The sequence below is a fragment of the Anoplophora glabripennis genome, unplaced genomic scaffold, assembly GCF_000390285.2.
Source record: "Anoplophora glabripennis isolate ALB-LARVAE unplaced genomic scaffold, Agla_2.0 scaffold455, whole genome shotgun sequence".
Lineage (NCBI taxonomy): Eukaryota > Metazoa > Arthropoda > Insecta > Coleoptera > Cerambycidae > Anoplophora > Anoplophora glabripennis.
In genome coordinates this window covers 86,619-109,606 of record NW_019416611.1, presented here as the reverse complement: position 1 = coordinate 109,606, position 22,988 = coordinate 86,619, and the positions used below count along the sequence as shown (strand labels likewise).

The following is a 22,988-nucleotide window of genomic DNA, read 5'->3' as shown; positions in this document are numbered from 1 at the left end:
AAATTTTAGTGCAGATCTTGACGACATATTAAAAGAACATCTAGCCACATGGGTATGAGCGGGATTTTCTGTGATTGTACCGGAAGTTAGCTGTTTGGTCCCGGATTTCGGATTTGCACGTATAACTCCCGGAATATAATATAATATAATGTACATTTATATAAAAAAAGATAAAGAAAAAATCATAACACGGCGAGGAAAATTAAAATTCGTTGAATCGTTGGTAAATTTCACAAACGATTTTTTTGTTTATAAACAATATACAATAATTTAATAAAATATATTTAGTTTATTCCAATTTATATAATACCGTCAGTAGGTAATTCGTGAATAGATATTTCAAAAAGGTATCAACCAAAAATCATTCTTGGAAAATCTTAGTTTTTTTATAAATGTTCCTTGAAATTCAGAAGTGCCAGGAAAGCGCGTGACCTTGAAAATTTTTCGCCTGCGGCGCCATTTACAGACTACGGGCACTTAATATCCCGGAATTCAATTCAACAAATGTAACAACCCTAAGCAGAACACATTCAATCAATGTTCACGCGCCGCAACTGCTCCCTTTGCGAAATGCTAAAGTCATTTGTATGTTCTACACCAACCGAAACACGTGACCACTTATGGAATCGCATTATCAATAAAAATAATTTGATAAAAGAAGTTGAATATTTATTGCACTGAGCCAATTTTCATTTTCTTCGAAGAATAAATATATGCTTTAGAAAAAATGGTGGTGGATTTATCTGACTTGTTCTTTATCTTTTTGTACAGTTAAATTTTGTTTTCTCATTAAGCCGTTCTCAGTTTTATCCGTTCAAAAATACTTGTTTCTCAAAGTTGTTTGCTGATACTGAAATCAAATATGTTGTCAAATATGTATTCACTGTCAGATTTGAGTGATAAATTCATAGCCGGCCCACTATTGACTTCTGTTGTGATTCTAATTCACAGTATTAGAATACTTCGAATAATCCTGTTTTTCTTGAAAACGGCAAAGTTTATCAAAGTTTAGCAAGAGCAAGAAAAGTTTTAGAATTGATCAAGGAGCAAAACAAACAAATTATGCGAAGTGATTTAACGCCACTATACAGGGTGTCCTAGAATAACGTATACAACGGAAGACCACAGAATCGTGGACTCAAAGTATGCAGATTTAGGCTAATTCACATACAGAGTGTTAAAAAAAGAGTGTAAAATATTTAAGGAGGTAACAGTATGAACCAAAATAAGCAGAAAAGTCTCAATAAACATGGGTCCGCAAAGTAACGGTTGCGGAGATATGGAATGTTTTATGTTTTTTAGCCCCTTTTTTATTTTGCAAAAACGTTGTGTATTTTCTTATAATAGTTGGTTGATGTTTAGTGAAATAAACAGTACGTATTTGACAGTTGTTCTCAGTGCACAAGTTTTCTTTCGCTATGGCTGGTTACTCTAACGCAGAATTAACAGACATGCATTTCATGTATGGTCGTGCTAATGGGAACGCCACCGAAGCGCGACGTCTTTATGTTGACGCTTATCCAAATCGCCAGATTCCTTCACAACGCATGTTTGGAAGAATTCACCAAAGATTGCGTGATACCGGTTCCTTGAGCAAACAGTGCCATTTATCCGGAAGACCAAGGTCGGTATCCACTCCTAGAGCAGAAGAAGAAATTCTAGCACTGGTAGAGCAGAATCCAGGTACGAGTGTGCGGAGAATATCAGCCGAGGTAGGAATTAGTGGTCCTCTTGTTTGGAGAATCCTTCACGAGCAACTGCTTTATCCATACCATGTGCAACGAGTACAGGCCTTAAATCCAATAAATGATCATCAAGCACGTTTGGTTTTTTGCCGCTGGTTTCTACGTCATGATGCTGAAGACCCTCGTTTTCTTGCAAACATTCTTTTTACTGATGAGGCCGGGTTCACAAGAAATGGAGTGTTTAATTTTCACAATACGCATATTTGGGCCGACGAAAATCCTCATGCTCTAATAGAATCTGGACATCAGGCACGTTTTTCATTAAACATTTGGATGGGTATTGTAGGTGACAGGTTTCTAGGTCCTGTTGTTTTACCAAACCGATTAACAGGCGCTGCTTACCTCAACTTTCTGCAGAACACACTGTATGAGTTTTTGGAAGACATTCCTTTGAATCAGAGGCAACAAATGTGGTTCCAGCATGATGGTGCTCCAGCTCATTTTTCCATGGCCGTTAGAGAGCATTTACACCAAACTTTTCCACATAGATGGGTAGGAAGGGCCGGACCTGTTTTATGGCCTCCAAGATCGCCTGATCTGAACCCTCTAGATTTCTTTGTTTGGGGATATTTGAAGACATTAGTGTATGGTACTCCTGTAAATAGCCTGGAAGAGCTGCAGCTACGGATTAATCAAAAGTGTCAAGAAATCCAAACCAAGGAGGGTGTTTTCGAAAGAGTTCGAATATCGTTGAGACGAAGATGTCGTGCCTGCTTGGAAATGGACGGAGGGCACTTTGAACATCTTCTGTAACTTTGTTTTTTGTTTGTTAAAAGCTTCCTTTGTCGGTTTATTCCTAATAAAATAAAATGTTTGAAAAACGAATAGTGGTCCATATCTCCGCAACCGTTACTTTGCGGACCCATGTTTATTAAGACTTTTCTGCTTATTTTGGTTCATACTATTACCTCCTGAAATATTTTACACTCTTTTTTTAACACCCTGTATATCCGAAATCGCTTCTTTGGGCGCTAGATGGCCTCAAAGTTCGTGAAAATTTTTTGAATTCTGTAAATAATTCGAATATACTAATCGATTTTGATTATTTTTGTGGTGTGGCCTTTTGCTTTCGATCTACAGATTTTGATGCTATCCAGAATATTTTTTAAATCCTACAACTTTTACAAAATTGATATATGGTGATAATATCCGTTCATAACTTTTTTCTCTTTCGGCCAATAATGACAACTATTTTTTATATGATAGACGGTACCATTTGGAAGTTTTTGGACTTCTTATAAAATTTTGTTTAAATGAGCGGTTTGATTACAAGAAATATTTTCTAAATGTCTACATTATCTTGCCACCCATATTACAATACTTAACAAAGCGCTAGTAGTCACTGATTTTGTAGGTTGACTATAATTTCAGTTTGATCTTTAAGTTATTGTACTTGCTAATTCTTTAAGATACTACGACAAAATATACCACATGTTACTTAATTTTTCGATATGGATACACACACATACGACGAATTAGAGTTATTTACAACAAGCCTAACTTTATTGAAATAATTCGTAAAACCAATCAAAAACAATAAAAAATACTGGAAATAAAAGTAACTAAGTTGAGGTTATTAAATTTAGTACAACTTTTATAAAAACTGTTCAAAATGACCACCGTCGTATCTACAACAAATGTTAATTTGGCGAAGAAAGTTAGAGGATACCCTTTGCAGTTCTTAAGGGCTATTTTTTAAAACATTTATGTCATTTTGGATATGCCACAATTCAGTTCAGTGTTAAATGTGGAATCATACTTTTGTTTTCAGAGTACCCCAAAGATAATAGTCGCAACATGTTAAGTCTGGTGGACGTACAGGTCAGTTAACAGGAACATTATCCCCTCTACCGATCCATCGATGAGGGAGTCTTTGGTTCAGATACTTCGGGACATTTACAGTGAAATGTGATAGAGCACCATCATGCATAAGCCACCTGTTAGCTCTGAGTAATAGCGGCACATTTTCCAATAACTCGGGTTTTGCAAAAATTCTAGCTAAAATTCCCCATTTAGTATATTGGATATAATAACTGATATTGCAGTCAACCTACAAAATCGGAGCCTACTAGCACTTTGTTAATTATTGTAATATAGGTGGCAAGATAATGTATTGTAACGATTTGAATTTATTTATAATTAAGATTCTATGATTTTGCTCATGTATGCTGTGATGTGTATGCTACTCAGAGCTGGGAAAGATCCTTATAAAAAGGATCTAGGTCAAAGATATTAGATCTTTATTGAAAAGTATCTATAGATCATTTTAAAAAGATCATTTGGCATTAGAAAGATCTCAGATACAAGATACTTTTATAAAAGATCTTTTTACAAAGATTAGTATCTTAGATCACTAAATATGATGTATGATCAAAAAAATATCTTAGATCGTTGGAGGAGATCTAAGATTAAAAAAGTAGGTAACTTCTCAGATCATTTAGAAAACATAAGATCTTAAGATCGAATAAATTGGGCCATTGTCAGTTATTGGAATTTATGTTAGACAAAATATAATGGAACACATGCTGGCAAATACATTTTTAATGGAAGTACCTAACCAATTGTTGGAATGTCACTGCATTAGATACTGAAGTGAAACTATAGTCAAATATTTAACATTTACTAGTATTCTGTTACATACACAAAATAATATTATCAACTCAACTCAAAAAATATTTTCTAACAATCAGTAAATTTACACATTATTCTTATGTACATAATGAATTTGCCTTAAGTAGAACTAAATTTTCAAAATTTTTATCGGAAAGTGTACTTCGCCTGGGGGCATTAATAAAAGTAGCAAACGAGAACATTCTTTCAACTCAGGCTGATGAGTGATGATGCCAATGAGTATTAAATTTTAAGAAAAGTTGCTTAATATAGAGATATTTATCTAGCATTTGAAGAGATCTAAGATATTTTTGAGATCTAAGATCTTTTTTGGGATCTTAGATACATTTCAGGATCTAAGATCCTTCAATTTAGATCATAAGTTCAGATCTTTTTCAAAGGATTTTTTATAAATAGATCAAGATCTAGTCCTTAAAAAAGTATCTAGATACAAGATCTAAGATCAGATCTTTGATCTTAGATCATTAAAACGATCTATTTTTTTAAGATACTCCCAGTTCTGAATTGCTACTGTGTTAGTATGATGTGATGTAGTGGTTTAATTGTTTTTTTAATTTTACCGTTGCTAATCTCAGACTCTTCCCAGTAGTAGTAAGTTCTAAGGAGGTTAAAGCTTTGTAGAAACCCAAACAATACACCACTCTAAACAAAAGATATTATTTAAAATTTAATTTGTTTATTAATTTATTTTACTGTTATCAACAATAATAAATTATAATCGTGAAATGTTCAGGCACAATTTCGGAATATTTTGAATTAACTTATTATAATAGCATTTTGTAACACCTTGAGAACTTTTCATAAATTGGTATTCAAATTTACTCGTTATTGTGTACTGTTGGTTGCCTATACTTAAATATATAAAAACTGTTTTCAAGATTTTGTTCCTAATGTGTTACTTTGGTTGCCTACTTTTATACTTAAATATCTATCAAAATTTTTAATATGGCCACACTTAATTTTTGTTCGTATAGTGAAGTTAAATTTATCTATTATTTATTATGTATTAAGAATTTGTATTCATTTCAAACGAATTGCAGGTAAGACTACTTTAAATTTGATTTTATTATACCTATAGGTTTTCTGAATTTTGATATTGTAAATTTATTAATTAATCTCTTTTGCTAGCTAGTTTATCTTATAAGATTTCGTAATACTTTGTGCACAAAGTTACCTCTTATTTTATCTTGTAGGTTTTTTACGAACTGCTTGTACACTTATAATCTTGGATATCATCCTGGAATCCTTGTTTTCCTTAATTTACTGGATCTCTGAAAACTGCTGGTTACTGATGTATATCTGGAATATTGTCCTGGAATCCTTGTTTTCCTGAATTTACTAGATCTCTGGAAACTGCTGCTCACTGGTGTATATCCGGAATATCGTCTGTAGTATATCTGTAATATCGTCTATTGGTCTGTCCTGAATATCGTCTTGGACTACTTTGAAGAGACTGGAGCTTTACCTTTGGAATCCTTATGGCCCAACGTTAATTTCTCTTTGTTCTGGAATACTAACTTTGATTGTTTTACTTTATTTCACTGTTAACTATAACTATTTATATGGGTTTTTCCCAATTTATTCCTTTTCACCACGTTTTTCTCACAAATCTCTCGTAACTAGTAAATAATCCTTTTTTTTATCCTACCCTCTTGATTTTTCTTATCCTTTGTTAAGGTCTTTTCACATATGTGCTTGTTCTTTTAAATTCCGTTTTCTTTTTTCACTTCACTTCACTTCACTTCACTTTTATAATTTACAATTTTACAATCACATTCACGTATATTTACAAAGATTTTAACTTTTATTTCAAAATATTCCTTAATTCTATAGTTTTATTTGAATTCCATATGTAATAATTTCTTACTTGTAAATCCATGTTTATTTCTGATGATGACATTTCACTGACATTATAATTTATTGATATGTAAAATTTTAATTTGGATATTAATATTTCCTTATACCTATCTTACTTACTAATAATACTAATATGAAGTCAAACTATGATATTTTAGCTTTCTTTCGCTATATGTATCTTTCTGTTACTAATTAATTTTGATTCTGTTTTTCCCAATAATATCTTGGCATGTACGCTATTTGACTAAAATAATAATGTATTCTATTCTTAAATCTTTGAACTATGCTCTAGTAATACGACTTTCTGATAATATTTCACAATACCCTATTTAATACTAACAATTTTTTTAAATCTATTTTTTTTTAATTTTACTATAATTATTTCAACCTTATCTCTTCACAGTGTCTTAGTAAAGTGTAATTTTATTTTAAATTTCTAAATTTCTATCAATAATTTTATTTCATCTCAGTATACATTTAAAAAAAATTGTACCCAAACCGCTCATTTAATCAAAATTCTACAAGAGGTCCAAAGTCTTCCAAATGGTATCACGTATAAAATAAAAAATAGTTATCATTTTTGCCCGAAAGAGAAAAAAGTTATGAACGGATATTATCACCATACATCAATTTTGTAGGAGTTGCAGGTTTTACAAACACTCTGTATAACACCAAAATGTGTAGATTGAAAGCAAAAGTCCACATCCCAAAAATAATCACAATCGAATAATACGTATTCGAGTTATTTACAAAATTCAAAAAAATTTCACGAATTGAGTCCATCTAGCGGCCAAACGAAGCGATTTCGGATATAGGTGAATTAGCCTAAATTTGCTTCTTTTGAGTCCATGAATCTGTATTCTTCCGTTGTACGTTATTTTGAGACACCTTGTATTATTTCTGTTCATTAGCACATAACAATATCACTAACAAAACAAGGCTACATCCCATTAGAAATGTATATCAAGCAATTTTTTTCATAAAATAATAATACTTTTACCAGATTTCTTTCACGACAACACATAGTTGTCATCGCAATTATTATAGACCTGGTAAAAGTCCAGTAGACAGTATATTATAACATCGCTATTATAGAGGCCGTACTATTATATTTTGTTCTACTAAACACCAATATTAACGATAACGAGCACGCCATTCGGTTTTTAGGGTTATTAGAATTTACATAATGGCAGTATAGATTTTTATGGTATTTATGGACTAAGAAAATGAATTCGCTGAACGAGAAATATTGCTTCATCTAATTTTAATACACTTATAGGTCTGTGGTTAGAACCAAATATCAAACGAATGTTTTTAGCATGGTTCAGGAATATAAATTGCCATTTTGAAGGTAATTTGTGTATTTCTAATTTCATCCGGGCACTAATTGAAATAGCGTAATTGCTATTAATATATCTTAAGTCGTCGCGTAGGCTGAGCTCTTTGATCACATCTTGCCCCTTTATGTGGTAAATCTTAGGCTTCAAAAGCAAAATAACATTATTTCTCAGAGTAGAAACTTGATTTAGTACGCAATTCACTGTATCTACGATTTAGCATGCGAAGTCTGAAACGCGATAAAAAACTAAATTTTTATAAGCAGTGTGCACATTTGTTACCGTTCTTGTTGCGTCGAAGGTCAGATCAAGATGTTACTATTTAAAATATAATAATAGAACCTTACAAGTTGACACTTTTGTAAGTTTTCACCTTTGAGAAGGTCGGCAAGTAATTTGATGAATGAAGATTCATATTTCTTACTAATTTTTTTATTTTAATTTGGACTCAAATTTAATCTGCTTACTAACAACCATTAAGAAGTCAAATCAGTCAGTAATGTACTAGAAAAAATGATAAGGGTGGCACTCAAACGTAAAAAATAGTATATTAAAGTATAAGTGGATTAAGGTCTTTTAAATACGCGCGATTTTTCGAAATTAGTGCGCAAGTGTTTTAAAGACCAGTTATCTACGAATATTTTACGCTATTTTTATTGGTACACGTTGAAATCATAAATATTGTATTAATACTACAAAAAATGGAAATAAGAACTAATAATGTCAAATGGTTGAATTTGTGATGTTACATCAGTATAACTTTCGTTGTCATGAAAACGAGAAAACAAAAAATTGTAACTGTACTGTTGTCACATAAGATTAATTGCTGCCACCGCAGTTATTACTAGTTGTATATTGTTTAAAACTGACTTCTAACATTGATTACTTAAATAGTAAAACAGAATCGCGATTAATACCGCAAAAATCGGAAAACGCTTGTAGAAAAGAATACGACAGGTTCATCAAATGGATGGAAGAACAAAAGGTAACAAATACAGATGAACGAGTTGTGCTTGCTTATCTTCAGAAAATGTCAGAGCAGTACAAAGCATTGACTATGTGGGCTATCCATTCGAAATTGCAAAGTATGTTGAGGATAAACAAAGGGGTCGATTTAAAATCATTTACGAAAATGCATGCATTCATGAAGGCAATTAGCAAGAATGACCTAGTGAAAAAGGCACATGTATTCAAGGAATATGATTTTCACGGATGCACCGAACATTACGTATTTATTTTTGAAGGTGGTATCCATTTGCGGTATTTTTGGCTCTTGTAGAAGATGTGAATTGTGCGACTTACGTTTACATGACATCAATGAAGAAGGAAGCGTATTGCTTATTACTATCCGACCATCTAAGACAGTGAAAGCTCGATGTTTTACTGTTGCCGACAGTGAAGGAATTAGTTATGTGCGTTTGATGAAGCAGTATTTATCATTGCGTCCCCAAAATGTAAGTACAGACCGAGTTTTCTTACGGTATAATAAGGGGAAGTGCACCAATCAAGTGGTCGGTATTAATACATTTGGATCATGTCCCTTGCAAATTGCACGTTATCTTAAATTGGACGATCCTGAGAAATACACGGGACACGCGTTTCGTCGTACGTCCGCTACCATTATGGCGAATAGTGACATGACAATAGATCAAATCCAACGACAAGTAGGATGAGTGGTTACGTTGAAGAGAGTATTAGCAATAAGAAATATGTTTCAAACATTATTGGGAGTGCCATTAATGGAAGTGCGACCACTGCAACCTCATCGACTTCCGAAAATGTTAGCTGTATTAATTTGAACAGCATTTCATCTGATTTAAAAAAAACGAAGTATTAATATTTCAAACAATACCAACTGCACATTTCACATTCATTTAAATAATTAATATGTTAAATATTTGAATAAAGCTTTTGAAACATTTTTTAGTAATATTTTATTTGACGTTACAAGGTACTTCTGTCAGATCAATAATTAAAAAGGTGACACTTAGACTTGACGTTTCTCGGGATGTTGCCTTGCTAACTTTAAAATGCGCGTTTTTAAAAGTTGGATTTAAACACTCTGGGGCGTGCTTTAAATAAGCAAAACAGGGTACCAATAAAAAAAATTTTTAGTAATGTATTTGAGTAATTTATACATTCAAAAAAAGATACTCTTGGTTCATATTGGTAGAATATTACATTTTTATGTAAAATCCATTTAGAAATAATGTTACATGTGCTAATACCGGGAATCGAAATTGTCAGTATTTTTTATCGTCGCAGGTTTTAATAACAAAAATACGTTTGGCGTCATTTGCATTGACAGTTCAGTTATTTACTTTTTGCGACTCATTTGGCCTCAGTGTAAACCGTTTTTAAAGATAAACCCACTTCTGTAACATAGACAACCAATTTTGGACGTTAAAGATATGCACTAGTGTTTCAGTTAAATCAAATGAGATTTTTTTATTTTTGACGACTGAATCTACAAGGTAGGAAACAGAACGCAATTTACATAACTAAATGACAGAAACTGTTTTGAGTAGATTTTAATAGGGATAACTGGCCCAAAATTACAGCAGGAATATATGACATTCTGCACTTACCCGGGAAACTAAATAAAAAATATCATCATTTATACAGGGGGTCCTACTAAGGTCGGCGAGGTACAATATTAGGGAAAGTATANTTAGGCATAAGTAAAACATCAGTGCATAAATATTTGAATAAAGCTTTTGAAACATTTTTTAGTAATATTTTATTTGACGTTACAAGGTACTTCTGTCAGATCAATAATTAAAAAGGTGACACTTAGACTTGACGTTTCTCGGGATGTTGCCTTGCTAACTTTAAAATGCGCGTTTTTAAAAGTTGGATTTAAACACTCTGGGGCGTGCTTTAAATAAGCAAAACAGGGTACCAATAAAAAAAATTTTTAGTAATGTATTTGAGTAATTTATACATTCAAAAAAAGATACTCTTGGTTCATATTGGTAGAATATTACATTTTTATGTAAAATCCATTTAGAAATAATGTTACATGTGCTAATACCGGGAATCGAAATTGTCAGTATTTTTTATCGTCGCAGGTTTTAATAACAAAAATACGTTTGGCGTCATTTGCATTGACAGTTCAGTTATTTACTTTTTGCGACTCATTTGGCCTCAGTGTAAACCGTTTTTAAAGATAAACCCACTTCTGTAACATAGACAACCAATTTTGGACGTTAAAGATATGCACTAGTGTTTCAGTTAAATCAAATGAGATTTTTTTATTTTTGACGACTGAATCTACAAGGTAGGAAACAGAACGCAATTTACATAACTAAATGACAGAAACTGTTTTGAGTAGATTTTAATAGGGATAACTGGCCCAAAATTACAGCAGGAATATATGACATTCTGCACTTACCCGGGAAACTAAATAAAAAATATCATCATTTATACAGGGGGTCCTACTAAGGTCGGCGAGGTACAATATTAGGGAAAGTATATAGGTCCTAGAGCTTCGGTAAAAAAATTGTGTTGAATAAATCGACCAAGATAAATCGCTGGAAATAGTTTTCAAGCTCGTAGCTCGGCCGCTAAGAGGCGCAATCTACATACCAACACATAGGGGTTGAATTTTTCTCAGAAATGTTTCCTATTCAGGTATATTAAATAGTACAAATATGGATAGCCGGATTCATTGCCTATAACTTTTGTTATTGACATTTTCTCTCGACAGAAAGGGTGGCCCCTAACGTCTGATCAGAAAAACGCATTTTTTTAAGGCTTGGCTCATCAAGAGCCCATAGTGTTATACCTCGATGGAAAGGTCTTTTCATGCTATATCTCGTGGTGAATGCGTAATGTCATTTACCTCAATATGGAAACCTATAGATGGCGTTATTTGAAAAGAATGCCGTTTTATGAATTTTTCTCAAAAATTTTTAAATACAGTGCTATAGATTTCTTTACATAAATGAATGCAGCACAAAAAATTGATGAATATAGCATAAGAAGAATTTCTAACAAAAGTTTTGTTTAAATGGTATAGCCTATTTAGTTATTTATTGGCGCTATTTATCCAAGTTTAGGTTGTTACACGTTTTCTTAAAAAAGTGAAATAGCAGGATAAAGCATTTTATAGGTTAGTTTGGAAAGCATAAAAATAGCTACCTTTTGACGCCAAAAAGGGTTCTATATATTTTTTTGTTATCAAGTTATTCGCAAGTTAGTGTGCAAAAAATAAATAATGAAATGAATTGGGGAACACGACGCAAACGAAAATACATTTAATTACTAAAACAAAATGCGTTTATAAAATAACCTACCTAAACCCACGTTATGTTCCTAACACTGTTCTCAGTATGTCTTACTCTACCGCGGAGGGTCATGATATGTTGGCTATATATTTCCCTTAGAATATAAAATACCATTCTAAGGTTTTTCCAGTGTTTAGAAAATGTTGCCATGACTGAGCAGCTAACTGATCGAACACATTTTACTAGAAAAGTATTTTTGGCTAGAGGACTACATACATCAAACTTGATAAGTGCATCCAATTCCAATACCCAAAAGAAATAGGCATGTTAGAAATGAAAATTACATTACTAACATTCTTGCCTAGGTCCACGTTAGTGCTCATTTGAGTACAAGAAGAATAGTCACTGACTTAGGCATAAGTAAAACATCAGTGCATAAATATTTGAATAAAGCTTTTGAAACATTTTTTAGTAATATTTTATTTGACGTTACAAGGTACTTCTGTCAGATCAATAATTAAAAAGGTGACACTTAGACTTGACGTTTCTCGGGATGTTGCCTTGCTAACTTTAAAATGCGCGTTTTTAAAAGTTGGATTTAAACACTCTGGGGCGTGCTTTAAATAGCATCCCTATCACATTCAGCCTGATTCAGCTACATCAGGCTTTATCGGAAACAGATTATTAAAATAGATTTAATTATTGTTACTGGCTAAGAGCCATAATTCTCTCATATTGTGGACCGATGAAACTACTTTCTCATGGAGGAGTTAATTATGTCTTCAAATAAATACAAACTGCAGTAACATGGTTTTGATATATGTTATTAACAGCTAATGAGGTAATAATCATTTTAAATTGATACTATCTCCACTTAAATTTGGAGAGGTAGGTAGTCGTTATCATATGATTATTAAGTAACTAATATTTTGTTTTGTATATTCAGAAATATTAGAAGTGATGTTCCACAAGGCTCTGTTTTACGGCTCCTATTACACCTTATTTATACGTCCAAAGTACATACCATTTTAGCTTCCAGATGTACTTTCTATTCTCAAAACACAAACATTTATGGCAACCTTTTTACGGATTATCATTAACTACAACTTAACCTTTCACGGTGTACCAGTGGAGTAAAGCGTAGTTGATTCTCATTCATTTCAATAAACGTAATTGTTTTTCTATTGGCCAAAAATCGCTTGCTACAGCTGAAATTTACAAAGACTAATACGTTTACGTCTCCTCTGATCTTCCGTGGTCTCATGTATCTAAACATCTCAACAAAGCTAAAGGTTCTTTTTTCTCTTTTAAAAAAGTGTTTTGCAAATCAAACGTCAAGTACGTAATATGATTTAGCAGTTTGGTTCTCGAAGATGATACGTGATCGTGATCTCACTGAATCGTGCTCATATCCAATCTATGTCTGGTGGGTTAAACTGACGAACCATCCTAACTGTTCTACTAGGTGTTGCGAGTATAATCCAATGCCGGTTGGGGCATGTAGCACGCGGAGTAGTTGTTTCTCGCAACACTGGCAATGTAAAACATTTTGTTTTCGCCCAGTTGGCGACGGTCGTGCAAATAAGTACCTGGCAAATTTTAGCAGGTCGCTTCCTACTGGTAGTAGCCATAGAGAATGGCGTAGTTGGGAAGTACCACGATAAATGGAACTACTGAAACGATGCTAAAGCAGCTGGATCGTTCGCCGGTAGTCTCACTTACGACATACTGATGAGGACAAATAAGTTTATGTCTGGTGGGTTAAACTGACGAACGATCCTAGCTGTTGTATTAGGTGTTGCGAGTATAACCCAATGCCGGTCGGGGCTTGCAGCCCGCTGAGTAGGTAGTTGTTTCTAGCAACACTGGCAATTTGAAATTAAAGCTGTTGAAAGACAACTAGGTGAGAGAAAATAACGGTATATACAACTATCTATAAATCGGGATATATACATACAGGGTTTTCTGGAAAAAGTACCATGAATTCGGGAACTGTTAGCACATAAAAAAAAAAGATGATCTTTGCTTATTTGGCTATTATATTATATGGCCTATCGTCTTCTCTTTTCGAGATGTAGGACATCAAATCTTTAAATTAAATTATAACCATATCTCTTGAAAAAAATATACAATGTTTTGAAATTCGATACGGGTAAGTTTCTGAGGGTTCTAAATATATCAGTGTAATTATGTTTGCTAAGATCTCCGTGCACATATCTAATATATGGGTAGCAACCATCAGATTTAAACTTTAAAATATATTACGATATATATATGTACTATATTTTAACGCCACAATTTTTAATTTTAGTTTTTTTGACATAACATTTCTATATGATTACCTTTAAAATTAACACAGTTATTTAATTGGCATTTAATTTAATTTTTGCAACTTTTCCAAGGCTGTTAAATTTGAAAAGAATGTGGCTTTATTATATTATATTGTACGTATCAAATGAAAAACATTATCTTTATTAATGTGATATTACAGAAAAGGACTTCTATATTTTTCACAGAATACTTACAGTTTTCATGTATCCATCCCTCTATATAATAAATAAATAAATTTACGCCGGCTAAACAACCACCTGCTGCGTTAAACACTAAAATGTCACCCTCAGTCATAAATGCATTATTTATTACGTCGGTAACTGAAACCAAAACCCATTCTCCAGGTATTATCATAAAGTAATCTCTGTACAAAATCCGCACTGTTCTTTAATTCATACTTCAAATCCACCTTCGTCTATGTTCCAGAATGTAACTGGAAATATTAAACGAAAAGTGAGAAAAAAATGAGGGCCTATAAACGATCATTTTCCGCATTTTAAGCTCGGGTTTCTCTAAAAAAATATACCTACATTAGGCTTTATAAATTCATTTCATACGCATTGCCCGGATTTTCTGCCAGAATAAATTTGGTAAATTAGGAATTTTATAATTTCATGGAAACGACCAAGTTATTAACATTGTATTGTACAAGAACACAAATGGTATAAAGTAGAGAGAATATATTTTTATAAAGTCAGTCCATTGTTAATTTTAAAAAGCTGACAGGTGTTAGTTCTTTCAGTTTGTTTTAGGATAATGACATACAAACAACAAAACGTAAATAAAATCAAAATTTTGTTAGAGCTCTTAAGAAAATAAATCAGAATTCAATACGTATTGCTTTCACCGTGCAATGCTACATAGGGAATTAGCTTCGTTCGAGTTCGTAAATTGGGAAGGGTGGGGAGCGCTGGGTGGTATGTAATTGTCATCTATGACTAAAAGTATTGGAAACTTATCCATGAATAGGTACTAAATAGTATACTTTAATCAGTTTTCATAATTAAAAGGCATATCCACAAAGTAAAAGTTTTTAGTATTTTAGAAATCGAAACGGCAGTATATTTATGGTACATGAAACAATATTTTTCAACGTAGTCGCCTTCAACCTCAATGCGGTTTTGAGCCGAAGAATGAGCATTCTGATACCTTAGTCAAAAAAATCTCCTGCCGCCTTTCGAGTCCATTTTTCACGGCACTGTGGACCTCATCGTCAGTAGAAAACCTTTTTTTACCCTTAAATACCTTCAGAGAAGAGAAAAGATGAAAAAAAGAGAGTGCCAGGTCAGGACTGTGAGCGGGGTGATTGATGATCCAAGAGTTGCTTTGTGGAGTTGGCTGTGTGGGAACGTGCATTCTCATGCAACAAGCATTCATTAACATTTTATTTCTTTTGTTCTATATCCCCCCCATAGTGTTTTCAGTGTTTCACAGTACTGCGCAGCATTAATTGTTCCCCCCTGGGGCAAAGAGTCAATAAGGAAAATACCTTTATGATCCCAAAACAGAGTTGCGATGATTTTTCTCCTTTGTTCATCATGAACATCACGATACCACTTGTACACATTAGTACGATTCAGTACACCATCCCCATAAACAGTTTTATTAAAAATCTGGAACGGGGCCTTTCTCTTCAAAAAGAAACCGGATTACGCTCATCACCTCGCAGCTGGCGGGATTCGTAATAACGACACTCATTTCAACACGCCACTACAACAACAGTTCTCAACTGCCAGAGACAAATGAGCGCGCGTTCTGCTTCCAACACCTGGGCCTTGAATGAAGTATTGCCAACAGTGTAGAAAACAAAAACCACATAGCATTAGAGTACTCAGTACTCTTAGTTTGTGGATTTCCCTCGTAGTTGAATTTTGAATACAACTCTCAAAGTTGGTAACAGCGGCGAGGCAAGTACGGTCTATGCTAATTTTAATCACTATTCATTTGTTTATTAAAGTACTGTAAACACTAATTTAAATATTTGAGAGCATGGAAAGCCCTAGTTTTTTTTGTTGTCTTTAGTATACATGCAATGTGCTCTTATCAGAACCCTGGGTTTTAATAATATCTAGTCCAACAAATATTTATAACAACATTAAGCACACAAACTTATATATTCTCAATAAACCAATAAAACTCAAGTAGGAAACTATAAACTATGCAAAAACTAAATCTGATTCAATAGTGGTTTTAAGACTTTCATGGCCGCCTGGCTTGTGTATTTGGTCGTCACCAGTTACAAGTATGAAACCGTTACAAATCTTTAACTGATGGCGACATATAGACCACAGCATAATACGAAAAGACTACTGTACTTTAAATCTGAATAATGTTACCAGTCGAAAAATTTCAAAAAACTTCATTGGAGTAAAGCTGAATGCAAACTAATATTATTAGCAAAGGCTTAAAAATCTTTCATATATTTTATGTTGAAAGAGAAATATATTAATTTAGTTTGTAAAAGATTCCCAGGAAAAACAAAATCATAATGGTACCATGGTAGAAAAGGAAAAGTGAACCTGATTACGAAATAGAATATATTTTATTTAAAAATTCATGGATTAAAAAGAAAATAAAAATATTCTAGGCCACTATACTACATAGAGGAATGTTCATTACAATAAATCAAAAATATAATATAAAAAATATAAATAAAAGAAATTTACTTTTTTGCATCGGTTATTTATTAAAACTGATGGATGTTTTCAGTGATTATAGTTATAGTTACGACTACTAGACTTCGGTAGATTTATGGTTAAATGATTTTATATGCATTACAACAACAAGGAGTCGTTTAGCGAGCGGTAATTTCATAATGTAGGATTTATTTGTCTCAGGTACCTTACTTACCGATCTGGAAAAACAACTTTGATGTGCTAAAATTAAAAGAACGTGATCACCGTTGGCCTTTCAACACCATGTCTTATTTTTGTTTCATTTGTAGTAGTAGTAAAATGCGATAATAAAATATAATTTAGGGACACTCTATGTATGCAGGTGATTCACTTAAAGATGATCATCATGGAAATCTCGGACACGACCAAAAGTCCAAGGTTGATTAGATTACAAAAAAAAAAAGTTTACATAAGAATTATGTTTGAACGGTGTCTTTAGTGGTTTATAATTGTCAGCTGCTGCTACTAGAATATTTGTTGTTATAATTTTGGCCATGGTGAGCTCTATAAAATAATTTATTTGTTCAAATAAGACTGATTCTTCAAAGTTATGTCTGCCAGCAGTATGTAACGTTTGTGCGGTCGTTATGGAACTTATTTGGCAAGCGGCAGAATTTTTTTTAGTTTTTACTTATTTTATACTGTTTTACAGCAGTTTTCGAGTTTTATGAGAAATTCTCCCACGCTGGATTTCAAATTACCGTCATATTGCTAGTCTGCGATGTCTGCCACTATTTTTCCATATAAGTGCATGTTGTAACAAGAAAATCGCACTTGAGTAGATCCGGTCAGAATCCACTTTTTTCCGGTTTTCTTCAACACCACTCTCCTCCGAAATCACAATAAAGTTTTTTCCCGGTTTATGAAAAATGGATGCTTTGACTTACCGTTGCTTCCAGACGATTAGGGTCCACTTTTTTTCCCAGATTTCCACACCCCTCTATCTCGAAAATTGCCGTTCTGCCATATAACGAGCGTTCAAATAAAAACGTGGTCGAAGTTGGCTCTGACACATTGGACGTAGGAAGCAGCTGTCAGTTTCAATAACGTTAATGACTATACAACTTTATTTTAAAGAATAATTGTGATAACAATAACAAACAATTAAAGGAGCTGCGGAAAGTGTCCCCCTCCTTGTTATAACAATAAATTAAAGCAGCTGCTGAAAGTGTCCCCCTCCTTGTTCCAAGCACTTTTCACAACTGTTCCTCAAAGAATTAAAGACATTTTCTAAGATGCTCGGGGTATTGTTAATTTCACGAATCTTGTCTATAAGTCGANAAAAAAAAGTTTACATAAGAAGTATGTTTGAACGGTGTCTTTAGTGGTTTATAATTGTCAGCTGCTGCTACTAGAATATTTGTTGTTATAATTTTGGCCATGGTGAGCTCTATAAAATAATTTATTTGTTCAAATAAGACTGATTCTTCAAAGTTATGTCTGCCAGCAGTATGTAACGTTTGTGCGGTCGTTATGGAACTTATTTGGCAAGCGGCAGAATTTTTTTTAGTTTTTACTTATTTTATACTGTTTTACAGCAGTTTTCGAGTTTTATGAGAAATTCTCCCACGCTGGATTTCAAATTACCGTCATATTGCTAGTCTGCGATGTCTGCCACTATTTTTCCATATAAGTGCATGTTGTAACAAGAAAATCGCACTTGAGTAGATCCGGTCAGAATCCACTTTTTTCCGGTTTTCTTCAACACCACTCTCCTCCGAAATCACAATAAAGTTTTTTCCCGGTTTATGAAAAATGGATGCTTTGACTTACCGTTGCTTCCAGACGATTAGGGTCCACTTTTTTTCCCAGATTTCCACACCCCTCTATCTCGAAAATTGCCGTTCTGCCATATAACGAGCGTTCAAATAAAAACGTGGTCGAAGTTGGCTCTGACACATTGGACGTAGGAAGCAGCTGTCAGTTTCAATAACGTTAATGACTATACAACTTTATTTTAAAGAATAATTGTGATAACAATAACAAACAATTAAAGGAGCTGCGGAAAGTGTCCCCCTCCTTGTTATAACAATAAATTAAAGCAGCTGCTGAAAGTGTCCCCCTCCTTGTTCCAAGCACTTTTCACACCTGTTCCTCAAAGAATTAAAGGCATTTTCTAAGATGCTCGGGGTATTGTTAATTTCACGAATCTTGTCTATAAGTCGAGCCTGCAGATGGTTTAAATCAGGAATAGGCAGTTCAAAAATAGTGTTTTTAAGGTAAGGCCACAAAAAGAAATCACACGGCGTAATATCACATGACCTCGGTGGAAATTCATGTTCAGCATTGAGACTTATTAGTCGATTTTGGAAAACTTCCCTCAACATATTCATCGTCTCGCCTGCCGTATGTGCCCTTGCGCCATCTTGTTAAAAGTAAAAGTTTGTAATTTCGTTTTCTTCCAGCTGGTTAACAAAAGGAGCGATAATTTCTTCTCTATACCTTTGCGCAGTAAGAGTACCATTAAAAAAAATAGGTCCATAAATCCTCCTTCGATTGAGAGCACACCAAACTCCAATTTTTTGAGCGTGTAGAGGGCCCTCGACAAAAAAGTTATCTGGTTTTTCAGAAGACCACATTCTCATATTCTGTGAGTTTACGTAACCACTTAAATGAAACCAGGCCTCATCAGAAAAAAAGGTGATATTATGAAGTTCACCGTAGTTGTTTAAAAACCATTCACAAAATACAGCCCGTCGCGGAAAATCAACTTCATGAAGTTCTTGCTGACAAGTTAAACGATAGGAGAACAAACGCAAATCTTTTTTTAACACTGTGTGGCAGGTACCGACTGATACTCCCACCATTTGTGATAAAACACGTACAGAAGTTCTTGGCGCATTTTCCATTATTTGTTGGACAGTTTCTTTTAATTCTTCAGTCCGCTTTTTAGGTCGGCCGCTTCCTTCTTTTCTTGTTACACTGCCCGTTTCACGAAAAACATTAACACAACGCTGAACTGCACTTTGAAAAATTTTGTACTCAACAACGCCGGAAAATTGATTTTGAAATTCTATGAAACATTTCTCAATAGAATACTTCCATATTCCATCGATCTTGCGTCCATTTCTAAAGTAGGACTCTATGATAAACACTTTTTGTTCTTGAGAAAACACCATTTTAAACGCTTTTTAAAACGAAAATATTCAAATTGATAGCGGTGATATAGCGCTTTGACAGATGATGTTTAAGTTCATTTGCTATACGCTACGCCCTACGTCCAAATTTTCAGAACCAACTTGACCATGTTTTTATTTGAACGCTCGTGATATGAGAAAAAATGCTCCACATCGACTCAGGAGCTTATTTACCACACGGCAGAAAGTTAAGGCTCATGGATTGACGCCCCATATCCTAGATGCATGTATTCTAAGCAAGAACTACCTAGTAAGACATAAAAGCTTCACGGGAAAAATAGAAATTTGAAAAAGAGTATTCTTAAATAAATTTACAGTCTAAACATGTCATTTACACCGTAAAGAATTTCTTTGTTAAAATGAGTCCAATTATGTGGAAATGGCACTATTCGTGGAGTAATGTTCACTCAAAAATTTGTTAGCTAATGGATAAAAATGAATAACTTAATTTGTGATGTAGATTTACATTTAAAATTTGGCTAAGCATTTTTGTTGTACATACTTACATTGTATAGACTCCTATTTTCCCAGTACTGATTTCTGATTACATTGGAATTGACGGATCAGTTGATACCATCTGATAAATGCATCTATTCAATATTTAATTATTTATTATCCTAATATAATTATCAGGTGACTATATTATTTAATAAAGTGTCTAATCTTCTATCGTTTTCGTTTCAGGATCCATCCGCACGTTGTGTCACACTCAGCCCCAACAATGTCCTTCACAGCCCTGTCTCAATGGTGGCATCTGCACGGAAGGCTGGAACCGATTCGTCTGCGACTGCACTGACACCCTCTTCAGCGGTCCCACCTGTGGAAAAGAAGCACCAACGCTTAGCTTCAACGGTACTCAACATATGGAGGTAAAGAGCATTGAATGCCTTAGGAACGCCTAATACAGAAAGTAATAAAGTGTAAAAAATAGTATAGTGAAAACAAGAGTCGTTACATGATAGTGTATATGTTTAATATAAAAAAGGGATCATATTTATTTTATATAAAAATACATAAAATGGAGATATAGCAAAGCTTCTACCAACATTAGGTAGGGTAGGTAAAACAAAAAAAATATATAAACCGGTCAACTGATAAAAGAACGGTGCTTATGTACCTACAAAGGTATTGTTGATTTGTTCTCACCGTTCTATCATGGTACTCACATCCAGCTAAATTACAAAACAGACATTATACTTGAGTTACAATCAACAAAGCAAGACTATTTGCGATCGAATGTGTAGTCGATCAATGATTAGATATATGTATAATTTTCAAAGCTGTTCGCAGAATACTCGTATACAATAATTCATTAATAATGGGAAAATCGAAAGCTGAAGATACTACACGTAAAATGGTGACCATTGGCGCAAATATGCCTTATCCGAAAGTTGATAGTTTCGGAAATACAAGGTGTTGAAAGGAAAAATTTTAAACCGTTTTTTTGCGATTATTCTGAAACTATGTAGGTTAGGAACTTGAAAATTTGTGAAACTATATTTTTTTAGGCGACGAATAAGATGCGTGTTGTAATTTCAGCATTGCTCATAGAGGGCGCCACTTACGACCAATTTTACCGAAAATTTAGTTAATAACTTTTTACCCTGTATGTCTAACATGAAACTTGATTCAAAACCTGAAAGAGCAATCATTTTTCCATTAATTGTGTATTCTTGTTTCATTTCGGTATCTCGATCCGTTTTCGAGAAAAATCGATTTAACGAACACTATGTTTTGATAATACGAGAAATTAAAAGCGAAACAAACCAAGTGTTTCTTCGTGTTATTACAACAATTAACAATAAAACAAATGAAATTCGTAATAATGATTTAAAGTCAGTGTTCGAAGAATCCACCGTTGACATTTACACACTTTACACAACGTTTTCTGAGAGATCTTCGAGTTTGAAACAACATATTGGGATTGCGTTTGACTTCGTTGGCAGCGATTTGTATTCTTTGCCACAACTCTTCACACGAACCAATAGATTCTTCCAAATAGAAAAATGAAGAGGATTGAAGTCCGGACTTCTGGGTGGCCAAGTAAAAATGCTTCCACGGCTTGAAGAAGTTCCACTTTATTTAAGAAGAGACATGTGGTTCATGCACGACGGAGCTCCACCGCATTTTTCTTGGCCAGTGCGTGCATATTTAGATGCAGTTTTTCCAAATCGCTGGATTGGCCATGTAAGCATTTTTGCTTGGCCATCCAGAAGTCCGGACTTCAATCCTCTTGATTTTTCTATTTGGTCTCGAATGAAAGATATAGTTTACAAAGAATCTATTGGCTCGTGTGAAGAGTTGTGGCAAAGAATACAAATCGCTGCCAACGAAGTCAGACGCAATCCCAATATGTTGTTTCAAACTCGAAGATCTCTCAGAAAACGTGTAAAGTGTATCAGTGTCAACGGTGGATTCTTCGAACAATTACTTTAAATCATAATTACGTATTTTATTTGTTTTATTGTTAATTGTTGTAATAACACGAAGAAACACTTGGTTTGTTTCGCTTTTAATTTCTCATATTATCAAAACATAGTGTTCGTTAAATCGATTTTTCTCGAAAACGGATCGAGATACCGAAATGAAACAAGAGTACATAATTAATGGAAAAATGATAGCTCTTTCAGGTTTTGAATCAAGTTTCATGTTAAATATACAGGGTAAAAAGTTATTAACTAAATTTTCGGTAAAATTGGTCGTAAGTGGCGCCCTCTATGAGCAATGCTGAAATTACAACACGCATCTTATTCGTCGCTTAAAAAAATATAGTTTCACAAATTTTCAAGTTCCTAACCTACATATTTTCAGAATAATCGCAAAAAAAACGATTTAAAATTTTAACTTTCAACACCCTGTATTTCTGAAACTATCGGATAAGGCATGTTTACGCCAATGGTCACCATTTTACGTGTAGTATCTTCAGCTTTCGATTTTCCCATTGTTAATGAATCACCCTGTAGATTACACCTATGTATTATCGTATTAAAGGCCAATTTATAAACTTTTTCCGTTATTAGTCTCGTTTTCGTTACCGAAGAGGTGT

The 22,988-nt window shown here is 33.6% G+C and overlaps 1 protein-coding gene across 1 annotated transcript in view; it reads left to right on the top strand.

Moving 5' to 3' along the window:
- Positions 1 to 22,988, top strand: part of LOC108909631 (neurexin-1-like) — a 341,617-nt gene that overhangs the window by 253,026 nt on the left and 65,603 nt on the right. The window contains exon 11 of the mRNA XM_023455085.1: positions 20,627 to 20,811. Coding sequence (XP_023310853.1) covers positions 20,627 to 20,811 — 185 coding nt within the window. The remainder of the gene's footprint in view (positions 1 to 20,626; positions 20,812 to 22,988) is intronic.